This window comes from Elephas maximus, chromosome 8 (assembly GCF_024166365.1).
Source record: "Elephas maximus indicus isolate mEleMax1 chromosome 8, mEleMax1 primary haplotype, whole genome shotgun sequence".
NCBI lineage: Eukaryota > Metazoa > Chordata > Mammalia > Proboscidea > Elephantidae > Elephas > Elephas maximus.
Window position 1 is genome coordinate 100918415 of NC_064826.1, and position 26331 is coordinate 100944745.

Genomic DNA, 26331 nt, shown 5'->3' on the forward strand with positions numbered 1-26331 from the left:
GTGTATTTCTAGGAATATGTCAATTTCATCTAGTAATCAATTATGATCTTCTTTAACTCTGTTGGATGGGTTGTAATGTCACTAATTTCATTTCTTAATTTTGGTTATTTGCCTCTTCTGGTTTTTTGTCAATCTACCTAGTGTTTTGTCTATTTTAATGATCCTTTGAAAGACTTAAGGTTTGTTGATTCTTTCTATTGTTTTTCTATTTATTTCTGCCCCCATCTCAGTTATTTTCTGTTTTCTGGTAGCTTCTGTCTTCTTTTGCATTTCCTTTTCTATCTTTTCAAGTTATCGGTTTAAGGTAATGATTTTGGATCTTCTTTTTTAATGTAGGCATTTATTGCCCTGAATTTCAAGAAGGTTCTTTTAATTTCATTTTTTATTTCTTCTATGATCTAATAGATTTTTAGTAGTACACTATTTGGTTTCCATGTATTTATTTATTTATTCCTTATTTTTCCTGTTGTTGATTGGTCAAAGAAGATGCTTTGTATGATTTCAATCTTTTCAAATTTGTTGAGACTTCTTTCGTGTCCTAGTATATGGCCCGTTCTGGTAAATGATCCATGTGCGCTAGGGAAGAACGTGTATTGTTTTGATACTGGGTGGAGTGTTCCATATATATCCATTAGGTCCAATTGACTTATGGTTTTATTTTAAGTTCTCAGTGTCTTTAGTGATCTTCTTTTTAAATGTTCTCTCTATAATTGAAAACGGTATGTTGAAATCCCCTACTATAATTGTGGAGTTGTCTATTTCTCCTGTCATATTAGTAATTGTTTCATGTATTTCGGTGCATTGCTATTAGGTTAAGTCTTCTTCCTGGGTTGACCCTTTTACTGTTATGTAATGTCCTTCCTTATCTCTTGTAATAAATTCTGATTTAAGTCTATTTTGTCTGTTATCAGTACACCCACCCCTGCTGTTCTGTTGTTTTTTTTTTTTTTTTAACTGTTTGCTTGGAATATTTTTCTCCATCCTTGTATTTTAGTCTGTTTGTGTCCTTATGTCTAAGGTGAGTTTCTTGTAGACAGCAAAAGGGTGGGTCATGGTTTTTTTTAATCCATTTTGCCACTCTCTACCTTTTGCATGGGGCATTTAGACCATTTACATTTAAGGTTATTACTAAAAATGAAGTGTCTATCTCACTCATTTTGCTATTTGTTTTTTGAATATTTCATTTTTTTTTTTAATTCTGATTTTTTTCTGTTTTTGTTTGTATCTGGCCGCTTTCTTGTGATGAGTCTTTTTACTTTCTTTTTTTCTTCTGAATGTCTTTTCTTCGTGATTTCTTAGTGGTTACAACATATATTACACAACTTACTACTGCAACATTTAACATATGAACAAAAGTTAACACACAACATTAACACAATAAATCTATTCTTGATATGCTCCTCCCTCCACCATTTCTGTTGGTGTGTCTCCATTAATATCAATATAAAACCTATATTTGATAAGTTTACTTTGTGCTTATTTCTTACAAACTTAATGTTGTATTGTTTGCAGGATTTAATTACTGAGTTTATTTCCTGAAAATATCATACACTTGGTCCTCATAATTACCCATGTCATTACATTTTTTGGAGATCTCTGTTTCTCTCATTTTTTATTTATTTTCCTCAAGTATATTTTATCCATACAAGTATTTATTTAATGATCTTGCCTTCCATTTAGAGTACTCCCTTGAATAATACTTGCAAGCTGGTCTTAAAACAAAAAAACCATTGCTGTCAAATCGATTCCGACTCATAGCAACCCTATAAGACAGAGTGGAACTGCCCCATAGGGTTTCTACGGAGTACCTGGTGGATTCAAACTGCCTACCTTTTGCTTAGCAGCTGTAGCTCTTAACCGCTACACCACCAGGGTTTCCAAAGCTGGTCTAGCAGTGACAAATTCCCAGAGTTTCTGTTTGGAAATTTCTTGATTTCCCTCTCATTTTTGAATGACAATTTTGCTGAGTAAAGAATTCTTGATTGGCAATTGTTTTCGTTCAGTATTTTATATATGTCACTTCACTGTCTTCTAGCCTCTAGAGTTTCTGGGGAGAAATCCACACTGATTCTTATGAAAGGCCCTTGGTATGTTATATCGCATTTTCTCTTGCTGCTTTCAGAACTCTATCCTTGTCTTTGGTTTTCAAGAATTTTATTAGGACATGGTGCAGAGTTTTTTTTTGTATCTCCTCTGATTGGGGTTCGTGGTGTTGTTGTTAGGTGCTGTCGAGTTGGTTCTGACTCATAGTGACCCTATGTACAACAGAAAGAAACACTGTCCAGTCCTGTGCCATCCTCACAATCACTGTTATGCTTTGAGCCCACTGTTGGCACCACTGTGTCAATCCATCTCGTTGAGGGTCTTCCTCTTTTTTGCTGACTCTCTGCTTTACCATGCATGATGTCCTTTTCCAGGGACTGGTCCCTCCTGACAACATATCCAAAGGATGTGAGATGAACACTTGCCATCCTTACTTCTAGGGAGCATTCTGATTGTACTTCTTCCAAGATAGACACGTTCGTTCTTTAGGCAGTCCATGGTATATTCTATATTCTTTGCCAACACAATAATTCAAAGACATCAACTCCTCTGCAGTCTTCCTTATCCACTGTCCAGCTTTCGCATCCCTATGAGTCAATTAAAAATACCATGGCTTGGGTCAGGCACACCTTAGTCCTTAAAGTGACATCTTTGCTTTTTAATACTTTAAAGAAGTCTTTTGCAGATCTGCCCAATGCAATACATCGCTTGAGTTCATGACTGCTACTTCCACGGGCGTTGATTGTGGATCCAAGTAAAATGAAATCCTTGACAACTTCAATCTTTTCTCTGTTTATCATGATGCTGCTCATTGGTCTAGCTGTGAGGATTTTTGTTTTCTTTATGCTGAGGTGTGATTCACACTGAAGGCTGTAGTCTTTGATCTTTATCAGTAAGTGCTTCAAGTCTTCATTTCCAGCAAGCAAGGTTGTGTCATCTGCATATCACACGTTGTTAATGAGTCTTCCTCCAATCCTGATACCATGTTCTTCTTTATATTGTCCAGCTTCTTGGATTATTTGCTCACCATACAGACTGAATAAGTATGGTGAAAGGATATAACCTTGTGGGGGTTTGTGTAGCTTCCTGTATTTGCTGGCTTGGTTCTCTGCTCAGGTCAGGGAAATTCTGATTATCTCTGGGAAAATTGTTTCTATACTTTTATTGTTGTCATGGCGCTCTGGGATTCCAACAAATCTAATGTTAAATTTCTTAATTGAATCCCATATTTCCTTTTCAGCGTGCTCACTTTTCTTTGTCTTTTCTCCTGTTTCTCTTGAGACTTGACAAGTTCAGTTATTTTGTCTTCTAGTTCATTTATTCTATCTTTTGTCTGTCTGACCCTATTGTTGAATGTCTCTCCTGCTTTTTCTAATTCAGTTGCTTTATCCTTCAGTTCCATTAGTTTCCTTTTTTTTTATTTATAATATTTTCAATTTCTTTGTTGGGTGTCTCATTTTGTACCTTCATTTGTTTCCTGATCTCTGATAGTTTGTTTTCTGTGTGTTTTATGCTTTCTTTAAACACATTTAGCACCACAGTGTGAAAATTATTAATTCTTTGCATTAGTTTGGCCTCTATAGGAAAAATTTCCTCTTCATGTTTTACTTTTGATTGGTCCTTCTTTTGTAATTTTGTTTTTTACTATTTTTGTTCAACTTGGTCACTTTCTTTTTTAACTTGGAATTTTTTATTCTAGTTTTTATGGGAAAATGTTTTGATTCGGCACTCTGGTATCACAGTAGTCAAGTGCGTGGCTGCCAACCAAAAGGCCAGGTCCTACACTCACCAGCTGCTCTGTGGGAGAAAGACGCAGCAGCTCACCTCTGCAAAGACTCACAGCCTTGGGAACCTCTCAGGGCTGCTCTACTCTGCCCCACAGAGTCTCTGTGAGTCAGAATCAAACCAGTGGCAGTGGGCTTGGTATCTACTCCTAAGAGCCACTAGAGGGCACTCTTATCCTAAGGTATTTTTCAGTGCTGATTAAGGAGTTCTAGACGCTTGATCTCTGGAATTCAACACACATGCACAGGGCGTGGTTATCTGGTCACAGACATGACGTAAGCAGCAGGGCTCTCTATTTCTTTCCCTCATGGGCATCCTTGCACAGGCTCTCCCATGGTGTCCCACTGAAGGCAGGGAGCCAGCTGTTCCCCTCTGTGTTGCCTGTCAGTCTGAAGTATTACCCTCACCCTGCTGCTCTTGCAGTTCCTCCCAGTCCTAGTGCCTGTTCACCTCAGGCAAAAGCACTCCCTTGTAGCACCACAGTCTCCCTTCGCCCCTCCCAATTTGCAGCCTGCTAACTCCGACAGCCATATCTGCACTGCCTTAAAAAATCAGCCTACAGCTTCCTCAGATCAGCTCCTTTTCTGTGTTCCCTGTTTGGGATGTTGGCCAGCCCCATCCCAAAATGGCTGCCATGAGCAAGTGCTCCTGATGTTAGTGGGTAGGTTCTCCCAGCTTCTGCACCATCCCAGCTCCTCTCCCCCAGTTCTGGACTCATTATCGCTCCCCTAACACCTCAGCTGCCATCCAGAGTTCTGGGATCTCAGTCTGTGCTTGTTTTTATTTGTTGTTCAGTAGGTTAGTTGCTGGGGAAGTAAACAGGAGCATCCACTCATTTTGTCATCTTGCTCCGCCCCCCAAGGCTATAATCTCTACGGAAGTGAACTGTCGCATCTTTCTCCTGCAGAGTGGCTGGTGGGTTCAAACACCAACCTTCTGATTAGCAGCTGAACACTTAACCACCATGCCACTAGGGCTCCTTTCTACTCTAAGGTACCCTGACTTGTTCAAGGTATCCCGATTGCTGAAGATCCTTTATGTTATTAAGATACATTGATAAATCAGATATTGAAAAGCACCAATTTTTAGCATAAACTCTAGCTTATACATTATTTTAAAGTGGATACTTACTACATCAAACTTCTGAGTGATGTTCCCCTGGACATCAAGCAAATAAACCTTTCCATAATGTGTGCCCAATGCCAAAAACTGTAAGAAAAACAGGGGGACCAGAATATTAATATAGCATTAATACATAATTAGTAATAAAACTATCTTCAAAGTCAAGATGCTAAACATGTGAATGATTTGAGATGCCTCAGAAGATGCACGTTCCTCGAAGAAGACTTATTTCTGGCTTTACTGAAACAGAACAGGATCAAAAGCCTATTTTATCGTGATAATGCAAGCTGGCTGCCAGAATGACTCATGAGGACCCCTCATCTACTGACAACTAATAGTGAATATGCAGTCTGTACACAGTGCCTGAGGGACTGAGGCAGTAAATTAAAAATGCAACTATGAAACCACCACCAACCTACAGTTGAACTGAAAGTTGGAAAGGAATGATTAGGAAACTCCCCTAATTGATAGCAAATGTGCATATCTGTGCTATCATTTATATTATACACATACTCACAAACAAAATATTTTATAGCATGGAAAATCCACCACGTATAGAAGAAAGAAAAACCTCAGAGGTACTTAAGTGAGTTTTGGAACGCTTCTATAAAAATTAACTTGTAATAATATTGAATAAAAATGTTTATATACTAATGCAAAAATATTCCTGGCGCAAAATAACTGCTGAGCTACACATTCATTTTATGCTATAAAATGGGTTCATAACTCCCACTGTTTACTTCTTTGTGCTAAATCCTAAACAAACCAGAAGAAATTTTAGGACTATCTGAAATGTGACATGAGATTCTTCTTCTTCTTTTAGGTTTGAGCATTACTCAAATAGTCCCAAATTCTCTACATTTCACTGCATGTTCGCATGCTTCATTGCAATCTATAATGAAATGCTCAAATTTACAGGCACTACTAAGCATTTCAGTCAAGCAGCACAATCTTTAAAAAATAACCTTACAGGAAGCCTAGATTTAAAAGGATTTATCAAAATGGAATTGCTTAAAATGAAATTTCAGCGCATGCACTTAAAATATGTAGCCACATTAAAGAAGAGTCACAAAAAGAGAAAGAAGGGGTTCATTAGAAATTCATCCCCTTCAATGCCTTTCACTCCTGCAAGGTTGCCTTTTTTCAGGAAGAAAAAAGTCCCCCGGGTAAAAAATCAATACTGGTTAATAAAACATCAGGTGTGCAGACATAACTAGGTATGACGATTGTGCTGCACAGGCCTGCTTGAGTACACCAGGTGCCATGACGATTAGTCATCCAGGGCAGACAGCAAGCCTGGTGGAAGCAGGAGGCTTCAGCACTGGGAGGATAAAGAGGAAAGGTAATTCTGAGGGGAAATTAGTCTGAATATTTAAACCAAGCAGGAATGTGTCCTCCAAAGGGAGGGGAAAAAAAAAAAAGGCATTCTCATCAGAAATAGAAGACTCAAATGGTTATAATTTTTCTCCACGGTGACACTCTGACAATATTTGAATAGAAAAATACTACTAAAAATAAATAATGCTCTACTTCATTCTGAGGCTATCTCTAGTAAAAGAATGGGTCTTAAAAGCTTGCTGCACCCCCAAGTATCTGACGGTATTGATTCTCCTCATGAATAAAAAAAAAATACTGTATTTAATTTGTTAGAAAACTAAGGGAGCATAGATTCTTAAAATGGCTTGAATACAGTGTCATTCTCTAACAACTTTAGAAAGGCCACTTTTAAACTTATTATTCTAATTTATTTTATAGATGTTTTGAAGGTTTTATGCAGAGCCCTTTGCTCAAATTCATTTCCTTTTTTTTTTTTTGGTCAAAATTATCAGTTTCATTCATTTAATATTTAAGATAGACAGGAAAGACAAAATTATTCTTTTGATTTTATAAAGTTTCAGCCTAAAACTATAATTGCTTTAGATGAGTTCTGGAAAAAAAAAAAAAAGTTTAGGAAAAAATTTCATTTAGATTAATTATTGCTACTTTCTTTAGAAAATAATATTATGTGCTCTTCAAAAAAATCATAGTTCCTAAAAATTTATTTAGCTACTAAAATTATGGATGAGTCAGTCACACTTACATTTGCTAACATTCTGCAACAACGTAAAATAAAAATTTTTAAAAAGCCACAAATGCGACGGAGCATAATGCAAATCCTTTAAATTTGATCCTACTTTCAGCCATTAAAAGCCTTGAGCTTCGTTGAATACTTTGTTTTTAAGCATGAAAGCACTTAAAATTCAGAATCATCAAAAAAAAGTGTAATTTAATTAGCCCCTTTCATGTTTGATTACAGAAACTTGATTTATTTTATAAGTTATCAGATTAGGCACCCAATCAATCTCTCGGAACCAGTCACTAGCACAACTGATGTTACTGGAATGACTTGACTTTGTGTAAGTAAACAAGTAGAAGAGGTGGTAAGCAGTCCTTTGAATACCACAAAAGAAATGAAAAGTAGCAGTTTTCAAATTTAGTCAGCTGTATAATACTTCCACACAGTGAACATTAGAGCAGAAAGTCTTCAATCACACATGAGGAAGTACGTTCCAGGAGTTGATGTCACTTCCCTGAAAACACTCAATGAGTGGCAGAGCTAGGACCAGAATAAGAGCCAAAATGCTCTCAACTGGATCACAACCTTCCTACACAGAAACACAGACCTCTGATTAAGAATGCATGTTCTACAAGTTACCAGCGATTACTTTTCCACACCATCGGGCTCTTCATCCAGCATGATTTAAATATGGAGTTAATTAAGTTTGATCTCCAGGCAGGTCAACTTTTAACTCTTCCCTAACACACTTCTAACCTTAACACTTCTAATCTTAACTCTTCCCTAACACAACACTTGTCATTTAAAGAGTGACAGCTTTTCCAAAAACCACTTGCTATAAATCTTTCACATCTATCATTGTCTAAATAATACTTATTGTCTATATTCTACTTATTACACCCTTAGGGTGTGTTATGTGTGGGTATGTAAACATATAACCCATTGCTCTCAAGTCGGTTCTGACTCATAGTGACCCTATAGGACAGAACAGAATTGCCCCCTACGGTTTCCAAGGAGTGGCTTGTGGATTTGAACTGCCAACCTTTTGGTTAGTAGCCAAGCTCTTAGCCACTACACCACCAAGGCTCCATGTAAATAAACATATAGGTAATATTTTGGTTTTTTGTTGCTGAGGAAGAAGGGGAGGAAGAGGGAAGACACAATCACTGTCAAAAAACCACCACCAAAACAAAGTACAAACATACGCAGAATAGAAACCACTTACAAAGGAACACTCTCACAGTGCTACTTTACCTTGTCATGGACTGTCATGCAGCTAGCTGCATCCTTCTGAAGAATTTCAGTTACGCCATTGGAAAGTCTTTCATACTTCAGTTTGGGTTCCTCTTCACTCTCTTCTTCCTGCACAAAATGTACAGATAATGACAGGCATCATCCATTTACTTGAAACAGCCAAAGATCCAAATCCACTTCTCAAGGGGAAACCAGAGATGGTTCCCTCAATGATCTTGTTATTAACTACCAGCCGCCATGAGTCAAAATCGACTCCATGGTAAGTAACAACGACAACAACATAGCTAAAGGTTAAGACCTTCACATTTTGTTTTTGCAAATGTGTATACCATAAACTACAACTTCACTGGTAGAATAAATTTAAAAAGAGGAGTATACATACTGTTAGAGTAAATACAAAATTGGTCCATTATGCAAATATATGCTATTAAAAGGTGTATAGGGAAAATACTTGTCACTGTGACCCTCACAGACATGTATACTCATAGTAGTGTCATGGAAACACAATAAACCTCCAAAATACATAAAGTTTGTATTTCTTTCAAGATTACAAATAACTTTGCCAGATTTGAGAAAATCTAATTCAAATTTTAATTAGAAAAATTTACAAAATTAAAGTGAAATAAAATTGGAACTTTTATATAAAACAAAATGTGTACTCACCCTTCATATAAAAACCTTTCAATGTTTAAGTATTTGATAAACCATATACAATCATTATTTGATGTTACAAAATGTATTGTTTATTCTCATATAAACCTACTTACCCATCAAAAATGTCTTAATCATTTTGTATGTAATGTCAGCACCTTTACCTGTCACCCTCACTGTTTGATACAATACCATAAGATATTCTTAATCCCCACAGTTATCAAAAAGTTAGTAATCAATATGGATTCTAGTTGTTAGTTGGCTCCAACTCAGGAGGACCCGATATACAACAGAACGAAATTGATTCTGACGGCGATGAATTACTAAGCCAAGTACAGTTGCAAAATTACAATGATGATTTATGAAAATATTTTATTTTATTACATCAATAAGTAATAAGAAAAAAATACTGTATATATGGAAAGCCATGATAAGTTAAAGCTAGCCAAATAAAAGGTCACACAAAAAAAAATCCTTTCATTGTTATTTCCTTCCAAAATAATTGTATAATTTTCACATTCCAGCTAACATTAGAGTAGCTCGAGGCACTTCAATGCTCTTACCCAAAATAACTAGAAAGTTTTGAATAAATACGTATCATCTGTCTAAAAGCAACAAAGGACTGCTGAGAACAAGAACTAGAAAGGCCAAGATCCAGGGTGGTAGACACCTTAAACAGAAAGGAGCTGGCATTCTGTAGCCACTTTCTCCCTGGAAGCATTTACCAACTCTGGGTACAGGGCACGAGGCTAGGAATTCAAGCTCTGGCTGAATAGGGTGACACTGCTGGAGGGTAGAGAAAACAGGAAAGCTTTTGGTGCTTGTGGGGATGGAGGAACGAAATCGGAGCCTTGAGGGACCAACATCCCAATGGAAGACACAGGCAGAAAAGTGAGCCTGTTACACAGTCAGTTTTCCTTATAAAACACTGATAATTTCTAAAGCTACATAGGGTGTGAGGCTAAGAAGCCAAACAGGAAGCCCTCAAAACCAAATCAGCTGTCTCGATGTGCTAATAAGGACTAGTGTTCAGGAATCATCAGAAAATGGGGTGCCAAAGAATACTGCAAAGGCATTCAACTGTGTAGATATTAACAAACTATGGATAACATTATGAAAACACTTAGTTGTGCTCATGAGGAACCTGTACACAGATCAAGAGACAGTCGTTCGAACAGAACAAGGGGATACTGCGTGGTTTAAAGAGAGAAAAGGTGTGTGTCAGGGTCGTATCCTTTCACCATACTTTCTCAACCTATATGCTGAGCAAATAATCTGAAAAGGTGGACTACATTAAGAAGAACAGGGCATTAGGATAGAAGGAAGACTCATTAACAACCTGTGTTATGCAGATAACATAACCTTCTTGCTGAAAGTGATGGGGACTTAAAACACTTACTGATGAAAATCAAAGACCACAGCCTTCAGTATGGATTACACCTCAACACAAAGGAAACAAAAATCCTCACAACTGGACCAACAATCAATATCATGATAAACAGAGAAAAGACTGAAGTTGTCAAGGATTTTGTTTTAATTGGATCCACAAACACCACCCACAGAAGCAGCAGTCAAGATATCAAAAGACACACTGCACTTGGCATATCTGCTGCAAAAGTGTTAAAAAGCAAAGATGTAGCCTTGAAAACTAAGGTGCGCCTGACCCAAGCCATGGTGTTTTCAATCAATTCATATGCATCCCAAAGCTGGACAATGAGTAAGAAACTCTGAAGAAGAATTGACGCCTTTGAATTATGTTACTGGTGAAGAACATTGACTATACCCTGGATTGCCAAAAGAATGAACAAATCTGTCTTGGATTAAATACAGCCAGAATACTCCCTAGAAGCAAGGATGGCGAGACTACATCTCACATACTTTGGAAAAAGAGGAAGACCCTCAACGAGATGGACTGACACAGCGGCTCCAACAATAGGCTCAAGCATAACAACTGTGAGGACGGTGCAGGACTGGGCAGTGTTTCGTCCTGTTGTACGTGGGGTCACTACAAGTAGGAATCGACTCGATGGCACCTAACAACAACAACATCAACAAAGAACACCACAAGCTCTGAATTGGGACTCCTGGTTGCCAGAGAACCCACCAAACCCAAACTCAACTACTGTCAAGTCTATTCCAACTCATAAAAAAAAAAAAAAGGAGTGACCCTATAAAACAGAGCAAAATTGCTCCATAGTTTCCAAGGCTGTAAATATTTTTTATTTTATTGTGTTTTTAGGTTAAAGTTTATAGCTTAAGTTAGTTTCTTATTAAAAATTTATGCACACAGCTTCGTGACATTGGTTTCAATTCCCACAATGTGACAGCACTCTCCTCCTTTGCACCCAGGATTCCCTGTGTCTGTTCATCCAGTTCATGGCCCTTCCTGCCTTCCTGTCTTGCTTTTGGGCAAGAGTTGCGTATTTGGTCTTGAGTATTCGACTGAACTAAGACACACATTCCTCACCTGTGTTATTGTTTTTTTTTTATAGGTCTGTCTAATCTCTGTCAAGGATTTCACTTTGTTTGGATCCACAATCAACACCCATTGAAGCAGCAGTCAAGAAATCAAAAGACACATTGCATTAGGCAAATTGGCTGCCAAAGACCTCTTTAAAGTGTTGAAAAGCAAAGATGTCACCTTGAGGACTAAGGTGCATTGACCCAAGCCATGGTATTTTCAATCACATCATATGCATGTGAAAGCTGGACAATGAATAAGGAAGACCAAAGAAGAATTGATGCCTTTGAATTGTGGTGTTGGTGAAGAATACTGAATATACCATAGACTGCCAAAAGAACAAACAAATCTGTCTTAGAAGTACAACCAGAATGCTCCTTAGGAGCAAGTATGGTAAGACTACATCTCATATACTTTGGACATGTTATCAGCAGGGATCAGTCACTGGAGAAGGACGTCATGCTTGATGAAGTAGAGGGTCAGCGAAAAAGAGGAAGGCCTTCAACAAGACAGACTGACACAGTGGCTGCAACAATAGGTACAAGCATAGAAACAACTGTACGGGTGGCACAGGACCAGGCAGTGTTTCGTTCTGTCGTGCATAGGGTTGCTGAGTTGGAATCAACTTGATGGCACCTAAGGACAACAACAATCTTTGTCTGAAAAGTGGGCATCAGAGCGGTTTCAGTTTTGAGTTAACAGAGTGTCTGGGGGCCACAGTCTAAAGGTTTCCTCCAGTCTCTGTCAGACCAGTAAGTCTGGTCTTCTTTTGTGACTTTGACTTCTGTTCTACATTTTCTCCTGCTCTGTCTGGGGCACCCTGTTGTGATCCCTGTCAGAGTGGTTGGTGGTGGTAGCCATGCACCATCTAGTTCTTCTGGGCTCAGGATGGTGGCAGCTCTGGTTCATGTGGTCCTTCAGTCCTATTTTCCATGTGTCTTTGGTTTTCTTCATTTTCGTTTACTCTGGGTGGGACAGGACCAACAGATGTATCTCAGACGGCCACTCACAAGCTTTTAAGGCCCCAGACGCTACTCACCAAAGTAGGGGGTAGAACATTTTCTCTACGACCCATGTCATGCCAATTGACCTAGACGTTCCCTAAAACTATGGTCACCAGCCCTTAGCCCCAGCAACTCAGTCCTTCAACGTGTTTGGATGTATAAGAAACTTCTATGACTTTGCCCTGGTCCAGTTGTGTTGACTTCCCCTATGTTTTGTGTGGTCTTTCCCTTCATCAAAATTGATACTTGTCTACTGTCTAGTTAGTGATTTCCCCTCCCCATCCCTCTGCACCTTTATAACCATCATAGAATGTTATTCTCTATGTGTAAACCTTTTCCCGAGTTCTCATAATAGTGGTCTCATGCAATATTTGTTTTCGTGACTGACTTATTTCACTCAGTATAATGCCCTCCAGATTCATTCATGTTGTGAGATGTTTCCCAGATTCATCATTGCTCTTTATTTTTATGTAGTATTCCGTTGTGCTACCAGTTTGTTTATCCATTCATCTTGTTTACCCATGGGCACTTAGGTTGTTTCCACCTTTTTGCTATTGTGAATAGTGCTGCAAGGAACATGGGTGTGCATATGTCTATTCAAATGACAGCTCTTATTTCCCTAGGATATATTTCTAGAAGTGGGATTGCCAGATCACATTGTATTTCTATTTCTAGCTTTCTAAGGAGGCGCTATATTGTTTTCCATAGTGGTTGCACCATTTTACATTCCCACCAGCAGTGCATAAGAGTTCCAGTTTCCCCTCAACCTCTCCAACATTTGTTATTTCATGGGTTTTTTTTTTTTTGGATTAGTGCCAGCATTGTTGGGGTGGGATGGTATTACATTGCACTTTTGATCTGCATTTCTCTAGTGGCTAATGATCACGAGCATTTCCTCATGAGTCTGTTAGCCACCTGACTTTTCTTTTTTGGTGAAGTGTCTGTTGATCTCCTTAGCCCATTTTTTAATTGGATTATTTGTCTTTTTGTTGTTGAGGTGCTAAAGTATTTTGTAAATTTTAGAGATTAGGCCCTTGTCGGATATACTGTAGCCAAAAATTTTTTCCCAGTTTGTAAGTTCTCTTTTTACTCTTTTGGTGAAGTCTCTTGATGGGCATTTGTGTTTAATTTTTAGGAGCTCTAAGTTATCTAGTTTCTCTTCTGGTGTTTGTGCATTGTTAGTTACAGTTTGTATTGTATGTATGCCATGTATTATGGCCCTTAGTGTTGCTCCTAATTTTTCTTCCATGATTTTTATCATTTTAAGTTTTATATTTAGGTCTTTGATCCATTTTTAGTCAATCCTTGTCTATGGTGTGAAGTATGGGTCTTGTTTCATTTCTACACAGATGGACATCCAGCTATGCCAGCACTATTTGTTAAAGAGACTGCCTTTTCCCTCTTAACTGACTTTGGCTCTTTATCAAATATCAGCTGCTCAGAGATGGATGGATTTTTGTCTGTGTTCTCAATTCTGTTCCACTGGTTTATATGTCTGTTGTTGTACCAGTACCAGGCTGATTGACTACCGTGGCTGTATTAATAGGCTTTAAGATCAGGTAGTGTGAGGCCTCCCACTTTGTTCTTCTTCAATAATTCTTTACTTATCTGGGGCCTCCTCCCTTTCCATGTAAAGTTGGTGATTTCTTTCTCCATTTCATTAAAGACTACTGTTAGAATCTGGATTGGTATGCATTATATCCCTAGATTGCTTTGGGTAGTAATGACACTTTCACAATGTTGAGTCTTCCCATCCATGAGCATGGTATGTTTTTCCATTTATGTAGGTCTCTTAGTTTTCTTGCAGTACTGTTTTGTAGTTTTCTTTGTATAGGTCTTTTACATCCCTGATTAGATATTTTCCTATTTATCTTCTTGGGGACTATTATAAATGTTATTGATTTGCTGATTTCCTTTTCGAAGTTCTCTTTGTTGGTATAAAGGAATCCAACTGATTTTTGTATGTTAATCTTTTATCCTGCTACTTTGCTGAAATCTGCTATTCTAGTAGCTTTCTTGTGGATTCTTTGGGGTTTTCTAGGTATAGGATATTATCTGCAACTAGGGATAGTTTTACCTCTTCCTTATTAATTTGGATGAACTTTATTCCTTTTTCTTGTCTTATTGTTCTAGCTATTTTTTTAGGACTTCCAGCATGATGCTGAATAAGAGTGGTGATAAAGGACATCCTTGTCTAGTTCTCGTTCTCAAGGAGAATGCTTTCAGTCTCTGTTTAGAATAATGTTGGCTGTTGATTTTGCATAAATATCCTTTATTCTGTCAAGAAATTTCCTTTCTGTTCCTATTTTGCTGAGAGTTTTTATCAGGAATGGGTGCTGGATTTTGTCAAATTGTCTTTTCAGCATCAATTGAGATAATCATATGATTCTTTTATATTGTTTTATTTATATGGTGGCATAACTTTGGTTTCCTAATGTTGAACCATCCCTGCATACCTGGTATAAATCCCACTTGGTCATGATGTATTATTCTTTTTGATATGCTGTTGAATTCTATTGACTAGAATTTTATTGAGAATTTTTGTGTCTATGTTCATGAGGGATATTGGTCTGTAGTTTTCTTTTCTTGTGGTGTTTTTGCCTGGCTTTGCTATCAAGGTTATGCTGCCTTTACAGAATGAATTTGGGAGTAGTCCTTCCTTTTCTATGCTCTGAAATAGTTTGAGTAGTATTGGTGTGAGCTCTTCTGTGAAAGTAGAATTCTCCAGTGAAGCAGTCTAGGACAAGGCTTTTTCTTGGGGGGAGGAGGTAACAGTTTGTTTTTTTTTTTTTTTTTATTACCTCTTCAATCTCTTCTTTTGTTATGGGTCTGTTTAGTTTTTCTACTTCACTTTGTTAGCTTAGGTAGGTAGTGTGTTTCTAGAAATTTGTCTGTTTCCTCTAGGTTTTCACATTTGTTGGGGTATAATTTTTCATAGTATTCTGTTATGATTCTTTTTATTTCAGTTGGGTCTGTAGTGAAACCACCCATCTCATTTGTTATTCAGGTTATTTGCTTCCTCTCCTGTTTTTGTGAGTTTGACTAATGGTTTGTTGATTTTGTTGATCTTCTCAAAGAACCAACTTTTGGTCTTGCTGATTCTTTCTACTGTTTTTCTGTTCTCTGCTTCATTTATTTCTACTCTAATCTTTATTATTTCCTTTCTTCCGCTGCTTGTTTCTTTTGCTACTCTCTATTTGTATGAGTTGTAAGGTTAATGTTTTGATTTTTTGCCCTTTCTTCTTCTTTGATATGTGCACTTATTGCTATAAATTGACCTCTAAACACTGTTTTTGCTGTGTCCCAAAGGTTTTGGTAGGATATGTTCATTTTCACTTGTATCTATAAATTTTTTTTTTTATTCCATCCTTGATTTCTTCCATTACTCAGTAGTTTTTAAGTAAGGTGTTGTTTAGTTTCCATGTATCTGACTTTTTTTCCTTGCTATTTCTGTTACTGATTTCTATTTTATGGCACTGTGATCAGAGAAGACCCTTTGTATTATTTCAATGCTTTGGATTTTGTTGAGGTTTACTTTAAGTGGTCTAAAATGTGGTCTATTCTGAAGAATGTTCTATGCATGCTGGAAAAGAATGTATACTTTGCTATTGTTGGGTGCAGTGTTCTGTATATGCCTATGAGGTCGAGTTGGTTGATTTTGGCATTTAGAGCTTTTGCATGTTATTAAGTTTTTTTCTAGATGTGCTGTCTTTCACTGAAAGTAGTGTGTTGAAGTCTACTACCATTATTGTAGAACTGTCTATTTCTCTTTTCAATGCAGTAGAATTGTTTTACGTATTTTGAATGCTGTCATTTGGCATGTATATGTTTATTATTGTTATGTCCTCCTGGGGTATTGACCCTTTAATCATTATATAGTGTCCTTCAGTATCCTTTATGGTAGACTTTGCTTTAACATCTATTTTGTCAGAGATTAATACTGGCATTCCTGCTTTTTTGGTTATTATTCAAGGATATAAATCTACCAAAGCAGACTGCCACATTTTTCTCCTGTGGAGCATCTGGTGGGCTCAAACCACCAACTTTCTGGTTAGCAGCCAAGAGCTTAATCCCTGCCCCACCAAGGCTCCTTTGCCAGAGAACAAGAAAAAGAATTTACCCAAACTTTCATTCAGCCTTGACTAAGTTATATCCCTGATTGGATTAATATACATAGTCCTCAGCCTCTCTGCCTAGAAAAGGAAAGGATGACTACTGTTTGGAGAAAGAAAACCACTGGACCTGTACGATGTTTCACGTACAATACAAATAATTCAATAAAAAATTACCAAGCATCTCATGAGATAGGACCAAATGACCAAAGAACAAGTGGGGGGGGGGAGCCTAAAACAACACACACACACACACACAAAAGAGATAAATGGGTAACCCATTTATTGGAGAATATATAACTTTAAAATAACTATGACTAGTATGTTCAAGGGAAACCCTGGTGGTAGAGTGGTTAAGAGCCACAGCTGCTAACCAAAAGGTTGGCAGTTCGAATCCACCAGGTGCTCCCTGGGAACTCCATGGGGCAGTTCTACTCTGTCCTATAGGGTCGCCATGAGTCAGAACTGACAGGATGGAAATGGGTTTGAGTTTTTTGTTTGTTTTTTAGTATGTTCAACAAAACATGGAAAAAATGAAAAGATAGAAATTTCAACAGAGAATTTGAATCTATAAAAAACAAAAATTTTAGAACCGAAAAAAATAACTGAAATCAGAAAATGAATGGTTTAACAAAGACAGGACTAGGGAAATGGAAAACACATCAATAAAATATATCCAAAGGGAAGTTCAGAGAAGAAATATGGGTGGAAAATACAAAGAAGAATATATGAGACAGGTTGAACACCATGAAAAGCTCTAAACATACACAGAATTAGAGTCCCAGAAAGAAAAGGAAGAAAAGGAGGGGGGAGGCCAGAAGCAACATTTAAAGAACTGAGAATTTCCTCAAACTGATGAGACATCAGCCTACAGATCCAAGACATTCTGTAACCCCAGAAATATGAAGAAAATTACACCTAGGCATGTCATAGTAAAATGAAAACTAAGTTAAAAAAAAAAAGACTTGTAGAATAAATGCCAAGTCTGTTGAAGATTATAAGACTAATAAGACACACAAACTTGAATGCCTTCAGAGGTCTTTACCTCTGGGGCAAATGAGTACATTATCACATGGAAAGGGGCCAAACCAATCTGTAAATAAATGAAGAGGATGGGAAAGGATGGATATATCAAACATCATGCTAGGGGCTTTAAATCATGTATTTTATGTTGACTTAAAATTTAAAAAATGGGAAGTTAATTACAATGTTCTCATTTCACAAATGTAAAAATTGAGGATCAGAAATTTTAAGTAATTTCCTTAAGGCACATAGTGAGTAGAAAAGGCAAAGCCAAAATTCAAACTCAGTTATGAATGTGACTATGTCAATGCCTTGTATAAAACACCACCCAACCTCCTATGGAAATGGTTCTACAAGCAAAGGAAGCTTCCAGCATTTTTACATCTACAAATAACCATAAAGCAAGTGCTCAATGGGAAATATTTTTTAAAAGTCTTTATTTAGTAGGTGCATTAGTTATTCACCGCTGCATAACAAATTATGCTAAAATTTACTAGCTTAAAACAACAATAAATATTTATTATCTCAATCCGCTTAGAAGCAGATTAGGTGGGTGGCTCAGACTAAAGGTCTCTCATGAGATTGCAGGCAAGATGTCAGCCGCAGCTGCCATCATTTGAAGGATTGACTAGAATGAGTATCTGTTTCTAAGATGGTCACTCAAATGATTAGCAAGTTGGTACTGCCAGTTGGTAGGAGGCTTCAGTTCTTTACTTCAGGAATCTCTTCATAGAGTACTTGAACGTCTTCAGAACACTGCAGATGGCTTCCCCCAGGGTGAGTGGTCCAAGGGAAAGCAGGGTAGAAGCCACAATGTTTTATATGACCTAACCTTAGAAGCCACACACTGTCACTTCTGTAATATTCTATTGATCATACAGTCCATCCATGATTTGATGTGGAAGGGGATAAACACAAGGACATGAATAATAAGAGGCAAGGATCACGAGGGGCCGTTGTGGAAGCTAGCTATCACAGTAGGAATAAAATTTGAAGAGCAATAAATCTCATTTAAAAAAAAAATCTGTATTCCATGTCTGCTGATGACCTGTCTTAAATTTTCTTCCCCAAATATACACAAGTTATTATTTACTTAGTAACAGAGTACTAAAATCAAAGAGGGTGTACCTGCCATTAACTTCCTAAGAATAATTTTAAAAATGAGTAACAACAGAAGTAAGTTTAAGAAGGCCTATATATTTCTTTAAAAAGGTACCTAATGATAATCAACCCTACCCAAAAACCTAGTAAAGTCAAAAAAAGACCTGTTGTCAGTATGAAATACCTAATTAACCACGTTTAAAGAAACCTGAAAAGACAAAGTTACAAAAAGCAACAAACACTTTGGCTTATGTATCTACAAGCAAAAAAAAGAAATCATTACAAAGTTTACATTAACTGTGGCAGGAATGATGTGTGAATTCCGAAATAAATGTGTCAAATACAAATTGAATCCTGAGTGTCAGTCTGTATAATATGCCACGTGTTGCTCAAGTCTGGACATCAAATGTGCATCCAATGTGAAAAGTTAATTCTAGCCTCTTGACTACTTTGCATAAAAGCACTCATCCACAGACCATTAGATAAAGTTACTGTAAATGAGGCTTGCCTGTCTTATTTATCAGTGAAAATGAAATAATTTCTCTCACATAAATATAAAAAATATTTTCACAACACAGCTCACTGAAGCTTCGTGCTAGGCTTCAGAAACCATAAATAAAATGAAAACTCTAACGTTAGCCACTGGACATACCATTTCATGCTTCTCTGACAGGCATCTTTTATGTTAAGTTAAAAGCAGGCTAAAGGTGAATTTTTTAATTTTTCCCCCTTGCTGCAAAGAAAATGGAAAGTGACTCAAAAATACAATTCGCAGACATTATTCTACTGTTACAGACTACATATCACATTTTAAATAATTAAAAAAAAAAATTTTAAGTCAAGTAAATTTAATATGGAATTTCGTTTTAATTAAAAAAAAAATTTAGACAAAAAAAAGGCTTTCATGAAGTTTGAACTTCCACCATAAACAACCCAGTGTTAATAAAAAAAAAATCAATAATTTTTGTCAAATTTTAATAATCTTGCAAACCTACAAATAAAACCATCAACAGTCTGAGTTGAGATGACAGTTGACGGCGTTTCTATGACAACCTAGTGGAATAGTTCAAGTTCTGACTTGCAGCTAAGTGATGAACAGAGTGACATTTACCAGTACAAGAAAAATTTGCAGCTTCCCTTTAAAAAGAATCAATTCCTCAACTAACATGGATTTTTACTAAGCGTATATAGCTCTTTCAATTAAAAACAAATCTTTTTAAACCATTCTGTAGGATTCTAGAACGATACCTGAAAATAAATTGTGTATCACTGCCATCCTAAGTTTTGAACTTAAAAGAAAAAAAAAAAAAACTACTTTTAGGAGATAACGAATTAAGGCAATTAAGCATCTCTGCCTGCAAAACTGCTGAATAATTCATTACCAACACCACATGGAAATTTTTCATGGAGGAAGCCAGGTTACCTAACTTGGATTTGTATACCAACAAGAATACTGTACTTTTTACCTGATAATTAGTTTTAAAACTCACATACAAGAAGTTTCTTTTCTGGTGTTTATACTCAATGGATTCTACATTTTTCATCCTGTTTAATTTTATCAACCTTTCTCACAAATCAGTGCATCTTATGTGGTCACCACTGTTACACTCTAAATAAAGAAAAATGTGAATTTTACTTTAAAAAAAAATGTGTCCCAGGAATCCTGGGGGTTAACAGAGAGACACCATTTTATATTGGTAATATTAACATAGAACTTAAAATCTTATTTGCAGACAGCATTTCTTATTAATATCCAGCCTTTTCCACAAAACAAAATGATATTACATATACTGAAGGGGAGAGGTGAGATATCTTATACACTCCAAGTTAAAAAAAAAAACCAAACCCATTGCCGTCGAGTCAATTCCAACTTACGGCGACCCTAGAGGACAGAGTAGAACTGCTCCACAGGGTTTCCAAGGAGCGCCTGGTGGATTTGAACTGGCAACCTTTTGGTTAGCAGCCATAGCTCTTAACCACTATGCCACCAGGGTTTCCATTAGGCTAGTGGAAAATGCCATCAGTTGAGCACTCATGAACAAGCCACAATCTCCGTCTATAGAAATCGTCTTTCTTCCATGAAGCTTCATCTATGAGAAAAGACCCCAGTTGAACCTCCAGGAATTTTAAAATGTTTTTATTTGTTCCCATGTCATCAACTACATCTGGCTAGGGACAAATCCTTTCAATAAGTATCTAATGTTTCAGATCTACACATAAGAGAGAAACACTAACACCCTCAAACTAAATTCTCATTGTTTAAAAAAAAGAAAAAAGCTTCCATTCAGTTTGAACTTTCACAATAAAAAAAGTATTAATAAAAAGAAAATCAATAAGTGACAACAGGTATGAAGGTATAAAATAAAGGATTTCTTCTAGAACATTCTCTCTAGAACTCCGATTAACTTAAGGAGAGTTGAAATAAAGGAGAGCTGAAATACTCAAAACCAGAAGTCAATCTTGCAAGTTTAAGATGCAAAAATAACTATCAGAATCCAATATCAGGACATCGGAATTTTAGAAAATTTGCGTTTAAAAAAAATCTTGCTCCTTACAAATAATTCACTTCCTAGAAGCCCCATGATACACTCAAAGATCTCTTTTTAGATCATCACTTATTAGAGAAGATAGAGGGAAAACACAAAAACAAAACAAAACAGAGTAGGTGCCAAATACAAATTTTTTTAAAAGCATGATTGAAATTATACTGTAAATCAATTAGAACTCATATTTAAGTCTCAAAAACAAAACTAATAACTTTTTAAGGCATAGATCTATTTACCACAATAGGGTATTGTCAAAGGCAACAAAAACAGATAAGAACTATCTATTATTGTGCATAAACATTCACTTGAAATTACGTTATCAATGAATGTACATGCACAATATAGGGCATCGCCATATAGCTCAGATGGACTTTGAACTTTTCCAAAAAAGCAGAAGAGACCCATGATTTAAAAAAAAAAAAAAAAACCCTATTAAAAAAACAGCCAAATTTCTCCTCTAATAAATCCTGGAAAAGATTTTGTCACAACTGATTGTAGGAAGCAGCAGATTTAGCTTGATCCTCTTTACGTTGTTTCCTGTATACCGCATTTGTGTTATACAATCACAAAAGAACCTTGGCGCCAACAATAAGAAAACATTATTTTAATGTCACTAAATAATTAACAAGTAATGATTATGATAGTTGTATGCCATCAAGTCAATTCCGACTCACAGCGACCCTATAGGACAGAGTAGAACTGCCCGATAAGAGGTTCCAAGGAGCACCTGGGGGATTCGAACTGCTGACCTCTTGGTTAGCAGCTGTAGCACTTAACCACTATGCCACCAGGGTTTCTGATTATGACAGAGAATGATTAAATCAAGAACTTGAAGTTTTACAAAGATTAGAACTTTAAAACAGTGTGGCAGAACTCCACCTTCTCAATTATAATGTGAACACAAAAATTAATGGGTAAAAAATCTATTCCAAAAGGAAAAAAAAAAAACCCACTGCAGTCGAGTCAATTCCAACTCACAGAGACCCCATAGGGTTTCTGAGGCTGTAAATCTCTATGGAAGCAGACTGCCACATCTTTCTGCTGCAGAGCAGCTGGTGGTTTTGAACTGCCGACCTTTCAGCCAGCAGTCAAGCGCTTTAACCAATAAAAAAAAAAAAATTTTTTTTCAAACCAATAGAAAGTATTTATTCAGAAACAAGATTGCAGGGCAAACAAATATTTGAGCAAGTAGTTTAGCACTACTAAGCTCTTATCATATGGCTCTTAATTGTTATCCCCTTCAAATCAAATAAAAGCCAATATACCCTGATAAAGGGAATTTGAGAGACCACTTCTCTCAAGGCCGTTATAAACTGATTACTCATCAAATTACCAACAGTCACAAATAACTTGCTCTTTTTGAAAATTATTTACAAATACTCATGTAGAATGCAAGTTCTTTGAAGGAAGGACCCATATCCTTTATATGTTTTAGCACATTCTGAAATAACAACCATGAAAACGTTTCAGGGTAAAGTTTTGCTGTTGGAAGATTTACATTTCTTTTGCACTATGTGTGGGCTCAATTTCTATGCCACAGTAATTTACTAAATTATTCATACATACTGAGACAAAAGATGCCCAATAATCTATTCTACTTTAAAAGAAATCCAATTGCTTTACATAAATGCCATGTCACCTTCTATAGGTGAAAGTCCTCAAGAGTAAGCAGTATTTTAGAGAGGCGGGGCCAAGATAGCAGAATAGCCAGATGCTTCCTGCGATCCCTCTTACAACAGAGACCCCCAAAAACAAGTGAAACGATTATATTTATGACAAGCTAGGAGCCCTGAATATCAAAGGCAAAGTTAGAAAACAGGCTGAGCAGTGCCGGGCGAGAGAGAAAGTTCAGAAGCGGAGCGGAGTTACCGGACCTAAATCACGGGAAGCCCTCAGGCACTATTCCCGCAGCTGCAGCGCGCTGGTGGTAAGGTTCAGCCACAGTTTCCTCAGGGAGAAGCAGCCAGCCAGCAGCATATTCACACCTCCAGAACCAGAGAATAACATCACTCTCGGCAAAAGCTAAGTACTTGCGTATATTTTACCACCCCCCAGGCCCCCAAGCCAGCTTCGAAGGCTATTGATTTCCCTGGGCCTGAGATAGGCCGTGTTGAAAACCCAGAGCCATCCTCTCAGCATTGGAATAGTAATAAATTCACAATTGGGGGAAAAGATAATTTGCCAGCTCCACGAACCAGGCGAGCTCAGGACACAAGCGGCTCCATCCCAAGCATAAATGGTCTGTGGACTTTGAATACCTTTCCCCGCTCCATGGACCTGTGTGTGCCTATTTCAGGAGTATAGGTCCTTGTTGGCAGATTGCAACCATTTCAGCTGTGCAGTGAAGAGCTGGTTTTTTTATATTTGGCACCGTTTTGCATAGTAGATAGGGTCCTTGTCTACACACATTAGGGGCATAAGGACTGGTGGCTCCACTCAGATCACCCAGCCACCTGCAACAGGGGTCCAAGGATAACTGGTACCTCCCAGTCCTAACAAACAAAACCGCTGGGTGCCCATGGTCCGTGTGCAGAGCCCACCCACCTGTACACTCTAGAGAACAAGGACGCACTTTCCTCACAGATATTCGAGGGATGGTTCTCAGACCCCTGCCTTGTTTAGAGTGTGATATCCTGCTGCAAACAGGTACTGGTACCTACACCAAACACCCCTTACCCTCTAAGACTGTAGGACAGAGCCTGTACCACACACGTGATGATCAGCTACCTGGACTCCTGAGCTGAATTCATACAAGGGAACTGAAAGGACTCCTAGACTGTTATACCCAATCACAGCTCTAGCCATCTGGTGACAGGACGTCACAGCTTCAAAGGCAAAAATAATTAAGCTAGCTCACTCAAGCAGACCATTTGGGCATATCAAAACAAAACAAAGCAAGAAGATAGGTTACAGTAAGCAAACATAAAATAAACTAATACAATAACTTATAGATGGCTCAGAAACAACAGTCAATATCAAGTCACATAAAGAAACAGACCATGAAAGCCTCAACAAGCTCTCAAAACAAAGAATCAGTGGATCTTCTGGATAAAGGTACCTTCCTGGAAATACTGGATGCAGAATTCAAAGGATTAACATACAGAACTTTTCAAGACATCAGGAACGAGACGAGGAAGGAAATCAGGCAATATGCAGAACAAGCCAAGGAACACACAGATAAAGTGGTTGAAGAAATTAAAAAGGTTATTCAAGAACATAATGAAAAATCTAATATGCTGGAAAAATCCATAGAGAGACAGCAATCAGAAACTCAGAAGATTTCTTCAGAAGAAAATTAGACAAACTCAATACAAAGTTACAGGAACAGAACTGAGCAAGTGGAAGGCATAGTTTCTGAATTTGAAGATAATGCACTTGGCACCAATATATTTGAAGAAAAATCAGAAAAAGAATTTTAAGAAAATGAAGAAACCTTAAGAATCATGTGGGACTCTATCAAGAGAAATAACCTACAAGTGATGGGAACAGCAGAACAAGGAGGGACAACAGAAAATACAGAGAGAATTGTTGAAGATTTATCGGCAGAAAACATCCCTGATATCGTGAAAGACAAGAGGATATCTAAGCAGGATGCTCATTCAACTCCACATAAGGTAGATTCTAAAAGAAAGTCACCAAGACTTATTATAAGCAAACTTGCCAAAACCAAAGATAAAGACAGAATTTTAAGAGCAGCTAGGAAAACCCTGGTGGTGTGCTAGTTAAGTGCTATGGCTGCTAACCAAGAGGACAGCAGTTCAAATCTGCCAGGCATTCCTTGCAAACCGTATAGGGCAATTCTACTCTGTCCTGTAGAGTGGCCATGAGTTGTGATCGATGGCAGTGGGTTTGTTCTTGGTTTGAGGGATAAAGGAAAAGTCACCTACAAAGGAGAGTCAGCAAGAATAAGCTCAGACTACAAAGCAGAAACCATGCAGGCAAAAAGGCAATGGGATGACTTATATAAAGCATTGAAGGAAAAAAATTGTGAGCCAAGAATCATACATCCAGCAAAACTATCTCTCAAATATGAAGGTGAAATTAAGACATTTCCAGATAAACAGAAGTTTAGGGAATTCATAAAAACCAAACCCAAACTACAAGGAGAGTTCCTTGATTAGAAGATCAATGCTATCAGGTATAAACCTGAGACTAGAACACTGGGGAGAGCAATCCCATGTCAATGCAGACAGGGAAATCACAAAAATAAATCAAGATAAAAAACGCTCACAACAGGCAAACAGCAATGTTATTATATAACAGAAGACAACATTAAAACAATTAAGAGGGACTTTAAGAAACGTAGTCATAGATCTTTCATATGGAGACGACATCAAGGCAATATAAAGAAATAGAAGTTAGGTTTAAACCAGAAAAACAGGGGTAAATATTAAGGTAACCACAAATGAGACTAAGTATCCTACTCATCAAAATAAAATACAAGAAAAAAATAGAGACTCAGCAGAAACAAAACCAACAATGAATAAGAGGAAAAGACAATATATAAACTACTCAGCACAAAAAATTAAGTGGGAAAAAGAAACTGTCAACAACACACAAAAGAAGACATCAAATGACAGCACTAAACTCACACCTATCTATAATTACGCTGAATGTAAATGGACTAAATGTACCAATAAAGAGACAGGGAGCGGCAGAGTGGATCAAAAAACACGATCCGTCTATATGCTGCCTACAAGAGACATACCTTAGACTTAGAGACACAAACAAACTAAAGCTCAAAGGATGAAAAAAAATATGTCAAGCAAACAACAATCAAAAAAGAACAGGAGTGGCAATATTAATTTCTGACAAAACAGACTTTAAAGTTAAATCCACCACAGGGAATAAGGAAGGACATTATATAATGATTAAAGGGACAATATACCAGGAGGATATAATCATATTAAATATTTATGCACCAAATGACAGGCCTGCAAAATACATAAAACAAACTCTAATACCATTGAAAAGTGAGACAGACAGCCCCACAATTAGAGTAGGAGACTTCAACACACCACTTTCAGTGAAGGACAGGACATCCAGAAACAAGCTCAGTAAAGACACGGAAGATCTAAATGCCACAATCAACCAACTTGAACTCATTCACATATACAGAACACTCCACCCAACAGCAGCCAAGTATACTTTCTTTTCTAGTGCACGTGGAACA

At 37.2% G+C, this 26331-nt stretch overlaps 1 protein-coding gene across 2 annotated transcripts in view; it reads right to left on the reverse strand.

The window, feature by feature from the left end:
* VPS41 (VPS41 subunit of HOPS complex) overlaps window positions 1-26331 on the reverse strand; it is a 263287-nt gene that overhangs the window by 198387 nt on the left and 38569 nt on the right. For both annotated transcript variants that reach the window (XM_049893976.1, XM_049893977.1), the window contains exons 3-4: window positions 8261-8368; window positions 4960-5037 (exon numbers count right to left, since the gene is read on the reverse strand). In XM_049893976.1, coding sequence (XP_049749933.1) covers window positions 4960-5037; window positions 8261-8368 — 186 coding nt within the window. The remainder of the gene's footprint in view (window positions 1-4959; window positions 5038-8260; window positions 8369-26331) is intronic.